Source organism: Protobothrops mucrosquamatus, unplaced genomic scaffold, assembly GCF_001527695.2.
Source record: "Protobothrops mucrosquamatus isolate PMUCROS unplaced genomic scaffold, P.Mucros_1.0 scaffold129, whole genome shotgun sequence".
Lineage (NCBI taxonomy): Eukaryota > Metazoa > Chordata > Lepidosauria > Squamata > Viperidae > Protobothrops > Protobothrops mucrosquamatus.
Window position 1 is genome coordinate 851,987 of NW_015386496.1, and position 19,642 is coordinate 871,628.

General features: G+C 38.5%; 1 protein-coding gene across 1 annotated transcript in view; it reads right to left on the bottom strand.

Annotated features, from left to right (window-relative positions):
- The window catches only part of PLCL1 (phospholipase C like 1 (inactive)), a 45,164-nt gene that overhangs the window by 17,735 nt on the left and 7,787 nt on the right, over positions 1-19,642 (bottom strand). Inside the window, exons 2-4 of the mRNA XM_015813031.1 lie at positions 17,203-17,406; positions 7,042-7,117; positions 1,574-1,683 (exon numbers count right to left, since the gene is read on the bottom strand). Coding sequence (XP_015668517.1) covers positions 1,574-1,683; positions 7,042-7,117; positions 17,203-17,406 — 390 coding nt within the window. The remainder of the gene's footprint in view (positions 1-1,573; positions 1,684-7,041; positions 7,118-17,202; positions 17,407-19,642) is intronic.

Sequence of the window (19,642 nt, forward strand, 5' to 3'; positions counted from 1 at the left end):
TATAGTACAATCGTATGCATGTTTACTCTGAACAAGTTCGATTTTTTTTTCTCCTCAGAAAACATATTGCTCCATTGAGGTAACTGGGTATTTAAAGGAGATGGTCTGTGTACATATACACAAAAATGTGTTTTCCTCATAAAATCTGACTCTCGCTTGGATATTAGGAAAACATATTGCCATTTGGGGCTCCATTCTCTCTAATCAATGCTAGACAGAGCACACAAATCATCTACAACGGCAGATTTTTTTTTCAATTCTAATAGAGAGTAAAAATCGCAGAACTGGTTAAATTTTTAAAGACTGGATAGTTCGACTTGTAATGAGTTACAGACTTGGGTAATAATAACTCACAATCCAATCAAGTAATTTTGTCCACACTCAGCAAAATAATTAATAACAGTAAGTTAGTTTTTGAAAATGCTCCCTTTTTTTGTTAAAAGTTTTTGGTGGGGGGGAGTATAAAAGTTCAGAAACATACCCATGATGACAGGAATGTATTCTTTTTTCTACCAATAGTGGACTGATGAAGAATGCAACTGCCTTGGTGATAAAGTTTCTTTTTTCCTCTCACAATATTTTAGATTTGGTGAGTCTATCTGCATTCAGTGCTGTGATAATACTGTCACATCTGAAAGCTACATGGGCTGAAATAATATTTCTGCTATGGTTCCCTATTGGTTGCACATCAAATATAAGAGCCAAAGTAAATGGCTTCAAAGAGGCGGGCTCTCCACTATTTTTTGAGAGCAAAACTTTAGCAGGTTATGTCACAAAGTGCACGGACATTATGTGTCCTAAAGAGCCGTGGTGGTGCAGTGGTTAGAATGCAGTACTACAGGCTAACTCACTGCTCACTCCAGGAGTTCGATCCTGACCAGCTCAAGTTGACTCAGCCTTCCATCCTTCCAAGATCAGTAAAAAGAGGACCCAGATTGTTGGGGACAAGATGCTGACTCTGTAAACCATGTAGAGAGGGCTGTAAAGCAGTGTGAAGCGGTATATAAGTCTAAGGGCTATTGCTATTGCTAATAGCCCCAATCAAGCTTTCTTTTCTGCAAAGAACACCAAAGAGCAATGCTCGCTTAGAAGCGCCTGACAGAAATAGAAAAGCAAGAGACAAACACACTGAGTAACACATTCCCCCAAGAATCTGGTTTCAACAATTACAAAGTTTTTGTCTGCTTGCGTGAGCCATAGATAGATTGCTAGTGGTGGCATAAAAGCACTGTGGATGTCTTTAGCAACAAAGAAGATCTTTTCCTAGGTACTGCTTGCTAGACCTCGGAGAGAAAGAGAGCCTTTCAAGTAATTTTTTTTGCAGAGACAACAGAAGCCTACTCCTTGGTATCCATAGAAGCAAAACAACTGATTCTGGTTTGAACTGTACTATACCCAAGCCAATAAATTTTTATTTGACTAAGAATTACTTTAGTAGCTTGTTATCTGTAAGCATGTTCTTCTTATTTGCTCAATACTTATTTGTTTGTGGGGAGAAAAAAATATTGTATCAGTAGCTCACATAGCCAAAACAGACTTTTTATAGAAGGAAAACAGTTCAGTTTACATTTACCTTCAGCACAGTGATATTCCATGCAAAACTCTCAATTGCTTTGCTGAGTTTTCTTCCTTTCAAGCCTTCCTTTGTTCCTAAGTTATGTAGTTCTTCATGGAGCTCCATGCCTAACAAAATATGTGACAAAGTAATTACAGACAATTATTGAAGGAAAGTAAATTTTTGAAAAGTTTTTATTATGATCCATGAAGTTTTACATATAATAGATAAACAATCTGGTGCTGGCAAAACCTGTGTGCCTTCAAACATAATCCTGATGAACAGCAGTTTCCCTGCCTAAGTTTTAAAAGCATATTTCAATAAAACAATAATTAATTTATAACCACTATGCTCCAAAATACCAAAAAATAGCACCATTTATTGCAGCAATACTTTAGGTCCCGCAACCTTGTAAGTAAGCAAGCAATCTACAAAGGTTGAATGGAAAGTAATGGCTCCAGCTCCATAACTTTAGTTTGAATGGGGATACTTGGATAAATGAAACAAGAAAATAATCCTTGGAACAAGCTTTCTTGTTGCCAATATTTACAGTACTACTCCACATAATCATCACCATTCTCTACATGATTCTGCCAACAATGGACAATGTTCTTAAAACCATAACAAAATAATTTTCTTCAACAAGGTCCTAATTGTCTTTTCCACCTCTTCATTTGAATCCAGCAGATGTTTGCAAAGGTATTTCTTCAATTTTGGGGAATGTAGAAGTTATATGCTGCTAATTCTGAGCTATTTGGTGGATAGGATAACATGATAAGATCAACTTTGCAATTGAAATGGCCTTTTGGGTTAAATGTGAGACCTAGCATTATTGTATTGCAAAAAAACCCAACCTTTCTTGTAGTTCCAAATTTGAATTATTTTCAATCATACCAAAGTTTTATGTGTGGCAATATAGCACTGAGTTGATAAGTGGTGCCAGGTTCAAGAAATCCATATGAGATATACATCTGCTTCCCCAAAAGACTATGACCATGAATTTTCCTGGGTTTTGATTTCCCCACTCCACCTCCAGTTAAAGCTTTGTGATTATATTCCATGGACTGAAGCTTCATTTCTGTGTCATAATAATGAGCCTGTGTTTTATGGCTATGACAATACATTGAAACAATTCTTCATCTTCCTTATCACACCATGACAGTAATTTTTGGCAAATTTCAATTTTTGAAACTTTTATCTCTACTCTTGGCATGCAAAGAACACATCTTGTTATTAACTTTCTAACACTGAAACACATCAATTTTGTGACCCATTTTCTGTGAAATGTCAAGCTGGACAGCAATTCCCTTTGAATGATATGTTGAATATCCTTAATCAAATTTGTTATATGAAATTTAATGGTTGATATCACGGGTTGATTCTTTTTTTCTTAATCACACGAAACAGTTCTTGGTTTACCTTCTTACATTTTTTGGACCAGCAATGCATGATATAATACAGTCAATACAGTCATCATAATTTCAGTGACAAGTTTCAATTGGAAGAACTTTTTCAGCAGCCAAAAAAATCCAATTATGGAATGCTACTTAAAGAGTACTCGCAAAAGGTTCATTTCATGAATATTGACTTTTTTTTTACAGTTTTCCACCAACTGAAGCAAAGAAGAAGATTCTAAAGAACATGTCAGATCTTTTAGGGTGTTAATAGAGCCATGTGTTGGCAACTTAAAACAATGGAAATATTCCTTTTCATTCAACCCACATAGTTTGCTTTCTGTTAATGTGACTGATCATGCTCATTATGGCAACTATTTATGAAACAGGTACATCTCCCATGGTAGCCATTTTGTGAGAGTGCTCGTGACCTTTTAAAATTCCAGATGTGGTTCTGATCCAAAAGACTATCCTGCTCCTGAACACAGAAATATCATATTCTGTTTTTTAAGGAAAATAACTTTAGGATTGACGTGATGGTGCTCTGCTGGATAAAAAAGGAGTCTTCTTTGAGACAAAATTAAATTCTTAAAGCCTGTATCCATGTGCCAATGTAATTTTCCTGGCAAATAGTTTCTTCCCTTTGTTTGACTTTTCCAATTAGCCTATATTTCTTAGTAGTTGCCCATCCAAGTACTAACCAGACAACCTTGCTTAGCTAGGCAAGAGTGATCAATACTCCCTCTTGCTGCGACATATTACTGTAGCCTGGAGAAGACATCATACATTCAATTAACATCTTTTCTTCATGAACCCTGTGAGAGCAAAGATTATGCCCAACATATCAAGAGCAGGACTAGAACTTTTGCCACTGTTGCAGTGATGTGGCAAAAGTTCAGCTCATTACTGTTTCCCATAAGAAGGCGATTTATTTGGGGGTAAAGCATGTGTTGTAGATGCACTTGCGAACTTTTTTTAATTAGACATTTTAGAGAAACTACAAAGAAAGATTAAAAAATAAGTAAAAAGCAAATGCAGCAAAATACAAATAAATAACAAATCTAAAATACAGTGCAAATTATGGTTTTACAATGAATCATTTATTAAATTATTAATTATAGGGTAGTTCATGCCATTTGAAAAAAACAGGAATTACTATAAAGCTTTAAACTGGGTAGCCACTTCCAATGAAAGAATCAAGCAATCTTTCCAGGAAAAACTGATGATATCCAGTAATCATATACAAAGCTACTTCAGGATATTTTGAAGAATGCAAGTTTTAGTAAAGTTTAATAAAAAAGTATCAGGGGTTGAAGTGGAATTCAACTTTTAAAATTTCTTTTTTTGGATTTGGGAATCTGAGGAGTTGGAATTTACATTCTTGAATGTAGGTCCCTAAGGACAGTTTCCCTGTTTCCCCATGTTTCTTCCTCTGCACAGCACTTGCTCTTTTCTTTTACTGTGTCTTTCTTTGCCAGTTTCTGAAAAAGGTAACTGTTTAGGAGAGTTACTATTGGCAGTGAAGAATATCAAGGCGTCAGAACAGCCACAGCCTAATTTGTAACAATCTGAATTGGAAGGGTGAAAGCTGATTTAAGGTTTGCATCTGTCAAGTATACCTTAAAGCAGGGGTCTTCAAACTTGGCCCTTTTATGACTTGTGGACTTCAACTCCCAGAATTCCTCAGCCAGCGTGCCTGACTGAGGAATTCTGGGAGTTGAAGTCCACAAGTCATAAAAGGGCCAGGTTTGAAGATCCCTGCCTTAAAGCAACAGCACTGATGTCTCTGATTTAAAGATATTTCTAAGCAGTGCTATGCACATGTCTGCCATGTTTTAAATCATCTCTTTCTCGTCAACTCTTGATCCTTCTGCACCCCTAACTTCTATTTGGGTTACTGTTTTATCCTACTCAAACACTGAGTGTCACAAAAGACATGCGGGTTGTCCCAAAGCTTCATGAAGAGTCATAGTCTCCATTTGCAGATCTGCCAGTCTCCCACATATTTATTTATTCTTGTTTATTTCCTTCTGAAAAAAATTAAAAGCTTAATTGCTGAGAACAAAATGAAAACAAGCAGTACTGCAAGCAATTACTTTTATCCAATGTATGCAGGGGTATGCTAAATACTGGGTTCACTAAAAATCAATTCAAGCCATAGTTATACTGTATAAACTGGGTCTTTTTAAACTGTTACAGTGATATTAATCTGGTTGATAAAATATAATTACAGTAAGTCCGTTTCTAACAAAGTAATCAGGCTTGTTATAGACACTTGTAAAGCTTAAATTAATGAAAATCTATTTAATTAAACACATGCTACTTTTTAATTAGAGTAATCTCTAACCCGGTTATGTGACTCAAAATGCACACATATATACACATAGCTTCTAGGAAGGAAAAAGGATTTTAACATTTTTAAAAGGCAGTCATATTTCTTGAGTAGCACATTGCTTTGTTGCAGATAAAAATGAAACTCTTTAAAATACTAATTCACTGACTAATTTTTCAGAATGACAATTCATGTTTCCACAAATTATACTAAGAAAAAATGTAGCTTACTTGGGTTCTCTTAACATTTCAATCCCCAACAAAGCATCTTCCAGGTGTGTTGGTTACTACAATTCTCAGAATTCCCAAGTCTGGGAAGTCAAACTTAGCATGCAATAGTGAACACAGCCACTGTCATTTTAATTGTTCATGGTTTGGTATGTTTTGTGAACTTGATCGAGCATTCATATAACATGGCTTAAAGCAATCAGTTTTATCTTTATACTTTTTATCTCTCTATGTATATTTTTATCCATATAAACTTGAGTGCTACTCTTGAAAGTTGCTTTATTTCTGCTTGTTTGATTGAAAAGAGAATGTTAATGGTAAGGGTGGATTGTGTGGAAGAATACAAACCATAGCCTAATTCCCTTCAAGATTTAGGAATTATGTCTCACTATTATTACACTTCACCATCTGGTTCTACTAATTACTGCACAATATCCTAAACAGGATCTTGTAATGAAATTTCACCACCTACAGTTATTTAGAAAATTGTAAAGGGGTGTTTAAACAACAGCTTAGTGCAGCACACATGAGTACAGTACAATACACTTCAGCAAGCTATTAGGATATGCTCTGTGTTCTTCTTTTTATTACCTGCATGGGCAGAACTAAGACTTCAAAAGCTTTACCACGTATTGTAGTTAAAGGGAGTGGGTTTGTTTGGTGCAACAAAAAAGGATTAATATTAACCACAAGCAATTTTAAAGAAACTCATTCCAAATTATTAGTGCTAGCTACAATTCCAGATCCAGATGACACCATGATTGACTAAAACTGAAAGGGAAAAAATCTGGCATTTTCCACCTGGTAATTGGAGAAAAGAGGAAGAGGTCTGCATGCCCAAGGCTTACTATGGTTTTTCTTCCATTCAGGAGTAGCAATGTGTACAGGACACCAGCAGATGATTTGGGACCCGAACATTAAACCATCAGTCAAAAACACATGTGAGATCTTAAAGAGTAAGCAGAAATTACTTCCATTTCACACAGGTAGACAAATGCAGAGCCATTACACTCATTTACCAATCCAGGGAGCATACTGATACTAAACCCAACCTTAAGAAAAGGATCAGCTTTATGTGAACTGTGCATTAATTGAAAAGCTCAGTACTGAACTTTCAGTCAGTTATGTATTGATTATTGTGCCTGTGCTGCAGAAAAACACAATGTTTTCTCACTCAGAATGTATAATTCCATTTTTCACTCACCTGACCTTAGATTTCAAATAGGAGTCATTCCCAGATGCCAGCAGTTGAACTTCTGAACTTCTCAGGACAAATTATAAAAACACTTACACTTTTTGAGAAATTTTCCACCCCACCTCAGCTCCAATTCTTTAACTATTACCATTGCAAGAAATTTAAAAATGTGCTATGAAAATTGTGATATAGAAATCAAATAAATTAATTCTCAAATCCAATTTTTTAAAATAATGTAATGCCTCAACATTATAAAATGTTTGGGCTCCTTATGATACATACAGTTCCTTGGACATAGATAAAATTTATTATAATACACACTAATCAAAGAGTGTTACCTGCTTTCTGACACTGAATGATTTTGTCGTATACAGTATCTGCTGTTTCTACAAGAAACTTGCTCTCTTGAATCATCTGTTAGAGAAAATCAAACAAGAAAATGTCAGTTTGATCATTTCTGTCACAACTATTTGATGTTCAATGTAACATAGCATGTCAAAAAGGTTGTTTTTTTTCATTTCTGTAAAATGTTTGCCATTCAATGCAAAGAGTGCTGATGAGAGAAATACAATAAACCTTTTTAATGTCAAGTAGACATTATCCTGACAATTAGGAGGAAATGCAACAAGTAATTAGCAGTAGGAATTGAAGGCTGGAGATAATTACAAAGCTATCTATCTCTTGAGCAATTCTAAATAAGTTGTACGTCAAGTTGCATGGGGAGTGGAATCTTCCATGCATGCTGAGCCCTCAGTATGGACCCCATATTAATGTTCTCCATATTAAGTAATCCTTCAGAGCGAATTTGGGAGGTGCTGTGCATCTCCAGCAAGGAAGAGACAAGTCCTATTCAGTAACAATCATCCACATGAGGATAAATGTAATACTTTGGGATTTGTTTCATCCAGATCCATGGGACTTGAAAGTAAGCCTTCATAATATTTCACACAAAAAAATGCATATTAACCAGTGCTCATATAATGTAACAAAGCCAGTATCACATCAGGCTGTTTCTATTTGCCCCCATTTTAAAAAGGATGTGCATGCATGTGCATGCATGTGCATGTACACCACACACACACACACACACACACACAGAGAGAGAGAGAGAGAGAGAGAGAGAGAGAGAGAGAGAGAGAGAGAGAGAGAGAGAGAGGGAGAGAGAATGAGAGAATTAGAATGTAATACCTCCAAAGAATTAAAGGCTACTAGACAATCATGCCCTGTTGGGTCATCATTTCAGATATATTTCCTTACAGAAAGAGAGAACTAGAATGACCAAAGTTGGGTGAACAAGCAGTGGGAGCAGGGGCTCTGACTTCCTGCCAGCTTCCCCACTGAGTCTGTGGAAATCTGGCAGGGATTGTGGGAATCCAGCTGAGAGCACTGGAAAGCTCCCCTGCTCTGCCTTCCTTCTTTCCTCCCTTTCCCTCCTCTTCCCAGCAGGCAAGTAGGTGGCTGCTGCTGGTGTGAGAGAGAGAGAGAGAGAGTGAGGGATTACAAGACTGGATGGGAAACTGTGGTGGAATATGGTCTGGATACTCAGGAGGGAGGGGCTGCATTTCAGCATCAAAGAGGCAGTAAAGCTTAGACAGTGTAGTTGGGAGAAAGCGTTAGGGGTCCTCCCTAGCAATTCTCAATGTATAGCTAAAGTGATGCAAATAGTTGCTTTAGTTTAGCAAGATTTCTGACTATAGATGAGGGACAATAAAGAAAATGGCTCAGAAGCAGTTCCACATGTCTTTCTTGGTTCTTGGGACCTTATAGAAACTGTCATGGACTGTTGAAAATGAAAATCACCTGACTGAAGCAGAAGCCAGTAGCACTGAAGCAGCCACAACTTTCAAATTTCAATCCCTTGGGAATTATGGCTCCCAGATTTTGGACACATTCTGTAAATTAGCCTATTTGAGGTACCTTGGTTAAAACCATGTTGCCCCATGAGGCACTGTTTTGGCCAATTAAAGGTCATGATAACAAGAGTTTTAGTAGTAGATAATCCTTTCTCTCTCTTTCTCTCTCTCTCTACACACACACACAGAAAGGGAGAGAGGGAACAAATCTTCCTTAGGAGAAAGCGGGGAATCTTGTAGCAGTTTGTCACTTTAAAAAAACGATACTGAATGGATGTCAAAATATTGTTACTTAATAGGAGAGCATATGGCTTCCAATAATTGTTATTACAACATAAAAGAAAGGAAGACAAAATAAAAGTGCAAAAATCAAGAAAGTGTCCTGGTGGAAGCATTACTAGACACCAAGATTTTTGCTCAATCACATTCCATACAACATTCTAGCAAGCACAAAAACAGTGTACACTCCCTGGGATTTTTTTTAAAGGCATTTGTGTTATGATTTTTTTTTTAAAAATATACATTTGAGTGGTAGGAAAATGCAGTATTTGTACAACATAACTGCAGCTTTCATGGGAAAAATTTGCAGCTCCTGCTCTTTCGTGCATATACAGGACAGCTGAAAAACAACGGGAAATAGCATTTATTTCTTGGCATTGAGCCCCTGAAATTTGAAAGCATAATTTCTGAGAGTTTGAGGAGCTACAAAAAAGGGTTTTCAGAGGCCAGTGGGCCCAGGCTACATGCTTGTATTTTCACACAACTCTGGTACAGTACAGTGTTGATCATGTTTATAATGCAGTCCAATGTTCTACACAATACATAACGTTGCAGTAAAGAGAGAAATACTGTATCGTGTCAACACATTTGTCTTTCTATCTCAGGATGATGTGCCATTTATGCACAGTCCCCTATATCTGCGAGAGAAGGAGGAGATCATATAGGCCAGACATGTCAAACGCAAGGCCCGGGGGCCGGATGTGGCCCATGACGTGGTTTCATGTGGCCCGCGAAGCCATCTTGGAAACAGTGAGGGAATGGCCCCCGTGGTCTTGGCCCCGGCCCAGGCCGCCTGGGAGCCAATGTACAATTTTGTGGTGGCCATCTATGCTGAAACGCATTCAGTCTTAGCTCCACAAGGCCGTCTGAAAACAGCAAGGGACCAGCCCCGCCGTGTTGGCCCTGCCCCCTGGGCGCGCGCTGGGGAGGTGTCACCCTTTGTGAGGAATGAAGAAATGCACCATCACCTGGAAGTGGCCAGCAAATGGCCCTCGCCTACCTCACATATCCGGCTTCATGGGCTCCGGGGGGAGGGGTTTCAGCAGGCAGTGGGGCGCTGTCCTCACAGCGCTAAGAGGCTGAGCCAGGCGGCGCGAATCCAAAAAGAAGCATGCCGCCACTCAGCCCCTAGCCTGCCCGATTTCAGCAGGTAGCAAGGTGCAAAGCTGGCGAGCTTCGCACTGCCCGGCTCAGCCTCTCGGCGCTGTGAGGAGAGCGCCCCGCTGCCTGCCGAAACCGGACAGGGTGGGGGCTAAGTGGCATCACGCTTCTTTTCGGATTCGCGCGGCCTGGCTCAGCCTCTCAGCACTGTGAGGAGAGCACCTCGCTGCCTGCTGAAACCAGGCAGGCTGGAGGCTGGACGGCATTGCGCAGGTAACGTCGACTCTCACGTTGTTCATGGCGTCTCCTCCCCCAAAGCCCACCAAGCCAGATACGTGAAGTAGGCGAGGGCCATGTGCTGGCCACTTCCAGGCGATGGTGCATTTCTTCATTCCTCACGAAGGGTGACACCTCCCCAGCTGCGTTTCTTGCCTGTTTTTCCTCCCTCCCTCATCTCAAATATTTTCCCACCACTCTGTTCTTAGGAAGGAAGGAAGGAAGGAAGGAAGGAAGGAAGGAAGGAAGGAAGGAAGGAAGGAAGGAAGGAAGGAAGGAAGGAAGGAAGGAGAGGGAGGGTCTGAGGGAAGTCCTACCTTAGTCCTGCCCTGTTGCCCTTTCACCATACCCTTGCCCCCTCCTCCTGGCCTATCCTGGGGGTCTCCCATCCTATTGCTAAGGAAGCTTTGGATACAAAGCCGAGTCTCCTCCCATGGAGAGGGAGTGGGCCTCCCTCTGACTTTGCCCTCATACCCATCATGAGCAACCTGGCTAAGGAGAGCAAGCACAGCAGCAGCAGCCTTGAGGAGATAAGTGCAGCTGGGCATCCCGTTGGGGAAGTGGGGCTGGGCGTGGTGCCGTGGGTGCTTGAGGGCTGAGCTGGGCATTTGACCTCTGCTGCCCAGGGCTCCAGGAAGCCCGCGGCACCATCCAGCGCCCCCCGCATGGCCTGAGAGGAACAGTGAAGCTCCTCCAGTAGACCATGCCTAGGCACTTGCCCTGGTCCCACCCCCTTCTGCCAGAGACCCTCAGATCTGTCCCACTCCTGCCCAGGCCCCCACAGGCACCCTTGATGTGAACGATGAAGAGCTGGCCATGCCCTCCCAGTAGGCCATACCCACTCCAGCCACGCCCACCCAGTAGACCACGCCCACCCTGGCCACACCTATCCGCCCCCCCAAGGACAACCACAATGCTGATGTGGCCCTCAATGAAATTGAGTTTGACACCCCTGATATAGGTCATTTTAGATTCTCTCTTTTGTAAAGCCTGTTTTTAATTATTCATGCATGAATTTAATTTAAAATATATGATGGCATCATTCAGGAACTTTCACGGCAGAGTATAACAATCACTTCACTGCTATAATACATTATTTCTACTTTTAAAATGTACATGCTGTCCTTTAAAACAATATTTTTCCAAAGCTGCATCTAAACACTACGTTAACTTAAAAATAATGGCTAAAATATACAGCATACATGCAACAGAAGTAGAGGCAGAAGATATAAATTAGTTAAAAAACTATATTCTGGCTTAAACATTAATGTTTTAATAGATTAAATAAATACTATATTTTAAATAAATAAAAGATTAAAAGAGTTGGAAGGGGCCTTGGAGGTCTTCTACTCCAACCCCCCCTTTCAGCTAGATAAGCAAATCTTAAAATAAAAATGTTGCCCAGTCATTTCCAAATAACCCCATGTCATCTACAATGATCTCAAAGAAAAAAAAAGAAAAACAAATTATTTTCTTTCCATTTTGGAACAAAGAGGAGGATGGGATTTTGATGATTAGATTTTTATCCCACCTATTACTTCTCTCTCTCTCTCTCTCTCTCTCTCTCTCTCTCTCTCTCTCTCTCTCTCTCTCTCTCTCTGTGTGTGTGTGTGTGTGTGTGTGTGTTTGTCTGTGTGCTTGTGTGTGTGGTGAGTAGCTCTAATACTCCTGCCACCTATTTTCCCCAAAACAGCAACCCTGTGAGGTAGGATGACAAATAGTTCTATAGCTTTGAGAATATTCTCATTAATACAAGTTGCATTACTATATTCAAATAGACATAATTTTGGAAATTGCAATGAAATAAAAATTGTAAAAACAAAACAAAAACCCAACTCTAATAAAACAGATCCGACCAGTATAGGGAGAAACTGCAGGACAAGTGAGAGAGCAATTATGTTCCAGATATTGCCCTACCGGGACACACACACACACAGCATAAATTCTTTGCTTTCCATAAAAAGAACAAAATTAATTATGGGGCCTTGCTGCCAGCCACTTCCTCAGACTACACAATAAAGGAGATGACTGCATAGTCTGAGAAATTGGAATGCAAATGAATCCAGAGTCATTTCAGTGAAGAATCTTACATGAAAGCTAAAGGAAAGATGATGTTAAAAGAACCCAAAGCATAAGATAAAAATATGTTAGAGTTCAGTGTCTACATATATGTGAGTAGAGGTCATAAAAGGAAAAAGAATACATTCAATTTGAAACGAAGTATTCTGAATCCAGATTCTAAAGGAATATTTTAAAAATACTCCGCGCCCCCCCCCCCAAATGAAAAGCTAGTCAAACAAACTAACCACCTGGTAACTGGCCCATTCTGGACTGTAAGATTGGCTACCTGGTCAAAATACTTTTAAAGCATGGGAAACAAGTTGCTTCACAAGCTATTTTATATTACTTTTCATAATAAATATAATGTTTAAATGTAATAGAACAGAAGTGTGACTAAGGGTTAAAGTCCTTATTTTATACATGCTTGCATTCCCCTGTTATGATGCTTTTAAAATTATGTATTTATTTTTATTTTGTCCCAGTATGTGCTGTATTTACTGTAAACTCCTTGAGTGCTACTCAGATTTTAACCCAGCAACTTATCCCAAGGGTAGTCTGAGCTAAAAGAGGACAAGATGCCTAAAATCCCCTAGCAAACTTCCATGGCTTAAAAGTAGACCTGGGCCTCTGTCTCCATGATCTTAGCTCTGCAGCCCAATCACAACCCCAAACTGGTGTGGAAGACAATTTTCACCATAGTGCATGGAAAGATGAGGGGATTTTGGGTGGCACGTCCATCCTAAAATCATCTTCTCACCCCAATGCGGAATAGGTTTTTGAAGCAAAGAATTTTAAAAAGCCTCCCATATCAGCAACTGAACTCCTCATTCTAAGTCAGGGGTCTTCAAACTTGGCCGTTTTATGACTTGTGGACTTCAACTCCCAGAATTCCTCAGCCAGGCACGCTGGCTGAGGAATTTTGGGAGCTGAAGTCCACAAGTCATAAAACGGCCAAGTTTGAAGACCCCTGTTCTAACTATAGTGCAGAACCAAGGGAAGATTTGAGATAGAATGTAACTGGGATGGGAACAATGAAGTCTCTGCCTCCTATTCACTAGGAGCCAAGCATCTGACATTTACTTCCAATAAGAATAGGAGGTTCTTTCCACCTTGTCATGTTTGCAATTTGTGAAATTCTATTAATCAACCATTTGTGTTTTTTCCCCCCAAAAAAGTCTATACTAAAATTTTCATGTAGCATACTGTAGATTGTATTTCTCAATACAGGTATATGCATTTCTAAGTTTAAAAAATGGCCTGGTTAACACAATTGTATAAAGAACAGTCTCTTAACAACATAAATTTTGTACATTCTGAGTGCATGCATCTTTAAATCGTTGACAAACTGCATTGCAAAATTCAGGAAATGTAAACTTTTGAATATTAATTTTTTACTTTATACATTGTTAAAAATTTTTTAAAGTAGATAGGATCACTTTCAAATGTGAATTAAATGAGTTTCTTTCTCCTTTTTTTTACATGTGTTACGCTTCCTTGATAAACATGGAGGCTTAAGATTTTAAAAGCTACTTTGCCTACATATTATAGGTTATTCTTCTCACTGTACTGCACAATATGAGGTTGTATTTATATATGGCCATTAATAACAGATTTTTTTCACTGATGTTCTTGCTTTAACTCAAAACAGGCTAGATCTTCTAGCAGCTATAATTTCATAGGCTGTCAAGCAAGCTTTAAAATAGCCTCTTGGCAGTTTTTGAAATAAGTTTTGATTTATTTTGGTTTATTTCTGCAGTGTTTTATATTTTGGATTGATGTATTTCAGTCAGCTCCTGAATGACAGGTGATTATTAATCACGTGCTTTCTCATTTCATTTATACTGAGAGGTGTATCAAGGATGCATTCCTTTGCCTTTTATTTAAATTTGGTTTTAGAATCCTCTGCCTACCTAATCTAAATTCTGGAAATATCAGAGAAATTACTCGGAAGTGGAAGGGGCAAGGAGAACATGACATTTTATTATATGCCAATATTTTAGTTGTAAATAAATGAGAAGTATTTTTTCTAATTTCATTAATATGTAAATTTGGGGTGCTGTCTATTACCTATAAACTGGAATAAATCAAACTTAAGGTCACTGGTTTAGAAAAAAATATGTTTTGGTGATTTATTTATCTATCATATTTCTATCCTGCTTGCTCCTAGTCAAGCCTGTCTGTGGCAATTCGGAGTATAAATTCAAGGCAACAATACAATCAAAATCACCTGTACATTCTAAAACATCAGATCTATCATAAATCTCTGCAAATAACAATAATATGCCAATTACTACATTAAAAACTCACAGTTCTGTTCTAAAATATCTGAGCTATAATCTTAACATTATTTTTTGAGATGAGGGCTTGGATAAAACAATAGGAATAACTGTGTCTTGGATTAACCTCATCAGTTGTGGCATTGTCCCTACACTAAAGCTTTTTCGTTTTGTTTTATTATTTTAGTTGTGATTTTCTTTCAGTCTTCTAGACTCTAGTATTAGCTATACTATTCAGTTTTGTATTATCTGCAAACTTCATAAACATCTTCATTCAAAAACACAAATAAAATACTAAAACATAAAAGGACCCAGGTCTGATCCTTGTTGTAACATTTTCTGAATGTAGGTAGTCCTCAACTTACATCCATTCATTTGGTGATCATTCAAAATTACAACAGCCATGAAAAAAGTGACTTATAATCAGTCCTCACACTTACGACTATCACTGTATCCCCATAGTCATGTGATTAAAATTTGGCTTGGTAATCAGCATATATTTACAATGATCATATGTATATTTACAGGATCATATCATGGTCAATTATGACTTTCCTAGCCAGCTTCTGTCATGCAAAGTGAATGGAGGAAGCCATGATTCACTTAACAACTGCAGTGACTTGCTTTAACAACCATGGTAAAAAATGGTTGTAAAATTTGGCACAGCTTACTTAACAACCATCTTGCTTAACAACAGAAATTCTGGTCCCAATTGTGATTGTAAGGTGAGGACTATCTGTACTTGTATAGGAGTCACTTTGATAGTAAGAGGGCAGCATATAAATTTAATAAATATATATGGCATGGATCCGGGGCCCAAGGAGTTTACCCTGTCCCACTCCCTCCAGCAGAAAAGGATATGGACCCTGGATGTTAATTTCAGCTTTCAGTGTAGAAGAGAAGAGGCTTTTTGCTGTGGCCCCTCCCTGTGGAAGATTCTACTGTCAGAGGTGATATCTGCCCCCACCCTTTTGGTCTTCTGAGGGGGAGGAGGGGTAAAATCTGATTTTGCCAGTTGGCTTGGGACCCAATGGAGGCCTTCTTTGTTGGAGGTAGTTGATGGGATAAGAAGAAGATCTCACCCTCATGCAATCCACCTGCTTGGTATTAGCTCTTATATAACTTTTTAAAATTTTAGTTGTTTCTATATTCACCTTTTTTATCATCTATAAGCCACCCAGAATCATCTTATCGCTGAGATGAGCAGCATATAAATTTAATAAATAAATATGATTGCCATACTGTCTAGCCCACACTTAACTAACTTGCTAATAGGCACATCATGAGGCAATGTGAAAGATATACATTATTGTTGAATAATCATCAAATACGAGGCAATGTATAAAAAATCTATATTACTGTGGAGTTTTTGGTGCTCTCTGAACTTAGTTGTTTGGCTGCAGACATTTCATTACGAACTAGGTAACATCCTCAATGTGAGTCAATGTGGAGTTTGCTCCCAGTTTACATACAAAGGCTTGTCCTGCCTTGTTGGTGGGGGTGTGATTTTCACCTTGGTAGTTCCTTGATTAGACTATCATTTTCTGATTGATGATTATGCCTAGTGTTAATACTTGCTTATATGAATGGTGGGTGATGGATAGGATGTGTTCTGGTCATTTGGTTTCATTCTTAGCTTTTTAAATTTTGAATGGTGTGTAAATGTGGTTTATTTCTATGTGTCTACTGATCTCTGATTTGTCTGAATGCCAAGCTTGATGGCATTTTTGAATTTAGCACGGTCTAGGATTCTCAGTTTCCCAGCTGGAAGTATGATTGAGATTATCCAGGGGTGGGAGATTAAGTTTTCATTCTATCTTCTGACAGCTTTTCTGTCATGTTCTCATCAAATCCTAAATAAATAATAAACTACTAGCTGGTGTTCAGGGATGCACTCTCCTAGGTATATCTCTCTGTCTTTCATTGTCACAATTTCTCTACTGCTTTCTATTAGCCTTCCCCATCAACTCCCAAAATTTCCCTTCTTACCAATATGGGATGTATTTTTTGTTAGAACCGATATCAATTCTTCTCTTAAATCTGCCAACTGTTCCATTTCTGTCCTAAAGTAATTTCAGTGACAATCTGAATCACAGAATCAAAAAATTGGATATTGATGTCAAAACCAGCTATTCCAATTCTTCATCCAGTGCAGAATATTATTAAAATATCCAGACTCTGCTTAAATATTTCCAGAAAAAAAATATCACCATTTAAAATAGTCTTTTCTATGGGAAAAAAAACCCTCATGATGTTAAAAACTATCTCTAAATGTTCTGCGAAAATATGCTTTCTAAATTTCCATTTACTGGGTTTGATCTTGTTTAACCTTGTCTCTTTTCATATCTTCTGCACAACAGCACTTCCAATATTTAAAGATGCCTATCAAGTCTTCTTTAACCTTCTCTTTGGTGAGCTAAATATATCTAGCTCTTTAAAACATTTGTGGATCGGTTGTTAAAGCTCTTATTAAAATGTGACTGAGAATTGGATTTCTTCTGACAAAAAGCTTATTTTTTGCCACACTAATAGAAAATCTAATAGAGCATACGCTTGTTCTGTACTGTGCAAGGCAGATGGAATGGCCTGCTTCCTTTTTTTCGAATTCAAATATTTTTCATAATACAAATAAAAACTATAGGCAAGCTCAAACCTGGTCATAAGCAGCTAGAACCTTCTTCTGCACATCTGTCAGAGTTCCCAATGGTTCTAGATAAGGAAAGTTGTCCTTCATGCAGAGCGCTACTGAAGGGACACTGTCACTGTTCACAAGCCGTGAAACCAAGGTCAAAATCCATTGCTTCAGACTTGTAATCGGTGGGAGGCCACAAAGTTCTTTCACAGAGAGAATGGAATTCTATTGAAAATAAGAAAGAAAGCCAGTTATTCTCACTGCAAACTATTATCACTATGTACAGTATTTTACAGACTGGTGAGACTCAGAATCAGTATTATATTATTAGTGTCTCCATGACTGGACAACAGTGCCATTGCAGGTAGCAGCAGGGATGGATGGCACTGTTGGCTTCGAAGGCTATCTTAATTTCCACAGACTACCATAATTTATAAATTAAGAAGACAAGTGTAGCTATCACATTCAGTATTGGTAGGACCTCTAGACTAGAGGGTCATATCTCAAATAGGATACACAAACTGCAAGAACAAATTTTCACAGAGATATACATTTGATTGACACCAATTCATCTTGTTTTTGACTGCTTTGAAGAGAACTATGGCTATAAAACTCAAAATACTTCTGTGCATTTCTTTTCAAACCAAAATAGCACTTAAAAAGGCTCGAGTACTTTGAAATATTCAAAATCAGAACCACAGTGTATTCACTATAACACTGAAGAGAAAGAAATGGTACACCCAGCATCTTCAATTAGTATTTTTAGCTTTTATTTAAAGCTAGAGAATTTGGGTTGCAGCACTGAAGGGACAACACTCTATGGATGGAGAGCAAGGCAAATTATGAAAACATGAGTAACAACATCAACACACATATGTCATTATTTATTTACATAGTTGCACCAGACACTAGGATGCAAGTATGTAATGGGGGCATGTGTGTAATGGCATCACTGTGCATGTATCATTATACTGGTGACCCTGTGGTTTGCTGCAAAGACCATTGACGAAGCCAAGAAAGTGGACTGAACTTAGCACAATAAGAGAAAAACTAGTATCTGCCATCCTCTAGTGCATGGATAATGTCCAATATTCACCCCATGAAATGTTTTTGTTTGCGTTCTTCTGTATTTGTTTCTTGCAAATGACAACAGTCCTAAACACATTTAGGTCTATCATTCATATTCAAATTATTGTTATTGTTATTGTTGTTGTTATTAAATTTATTTGCCATCCATCTCATAGTTCAACGAGATTGAGCAGCTTACATTGAAATAAAATATACAAATATCCAAACAATTATAAATATAAAATGAATTAACATTACGAAAATTAAAACTAAATAAAAACATGGGTTTGGAGCAGAGAGGTGGGGATGTCTTCTCTGTTAAGTGCACCAATTAGCTCCAGCCAATAGCTTCTCTTTCTGGGCCCCATGACAGTCAGCATAGCCAAGTGTTAAGGCTTTTCCTGAAGGCTAAAAGAGAGGGGGCAGATCTTCTACCTTCAGGTACTGAAGATAAAAATTCAACCCCAAAATCTTGTTCCAAATTACATTTCAAACATGATGCCTTTAGCTATTGCGATAAAGAATTACTGGAGCCAAGTCTTACAAAATGGGAAATCTAGTCTTACTCTAGTTCCAAGAATGGAGTAGCAATGTTTTAGGTCAGTGGTGGCGAACCTATGGCACGGGTGCCAGAGGCGGCACTCGGAGCCCTCTCTGTGGGCACGCGCACCATCGCCCCCAGTCCTAGGCCTTCAGCTAGGTTTTATAAAATCTTTTCGCTTTAGGCCTCTGCCGCCATGTGTAAAAAAAAGAAAGGTTCAATCAGTTAGTCAATTTCAACTTCTCGCAAAGTTGGAATTGATTGATTGAACTTTTTAGTCCCATCCAGTCTGCTGTTACCACCGCAGCCATGCCAACCCAATGGACCACACCCACCCAATTGGCCACACCCACCTAATGGGCCACACCCACCCAGCACCCGACGATGCATAAGTGGGTTTTGAGTTGCAGTTTGGGCACTCGGTCTCTAAAAGGTTCGCCATCACTGTTTTAGGTGATATTACAAGAAAGGTGGTGATGTCACAGGAACAGGGCTAATCTTTGACCTGTTTTTCTGAGCTTTTAAGAGTACGAATGGGAGCAGAAAGCCTCTGGTAAGCAAACTGCTCCCATTTCCACCTATAATAATAACCTTCAATTCTTCTTCAAACAGCTCCTAGAACTCTGACAATATTTTAAACCATTTGGGGAAACAAGTAAAAATTAAAGGTGGAGATTACAGTACTTTGTCTTCAGAGGCTTTCCATTCCCGTTCCTATCCTCCCATTTCCACCCCTATTTTTGAAAATAAAAATACAAAAAAAATCTTAATGGGCCTCTGAAAACTCATATACCGTATTTTCTGGCGTATAAGACGACTGGGCGTATAAGACGACCCCCAACTTTTCCAGTT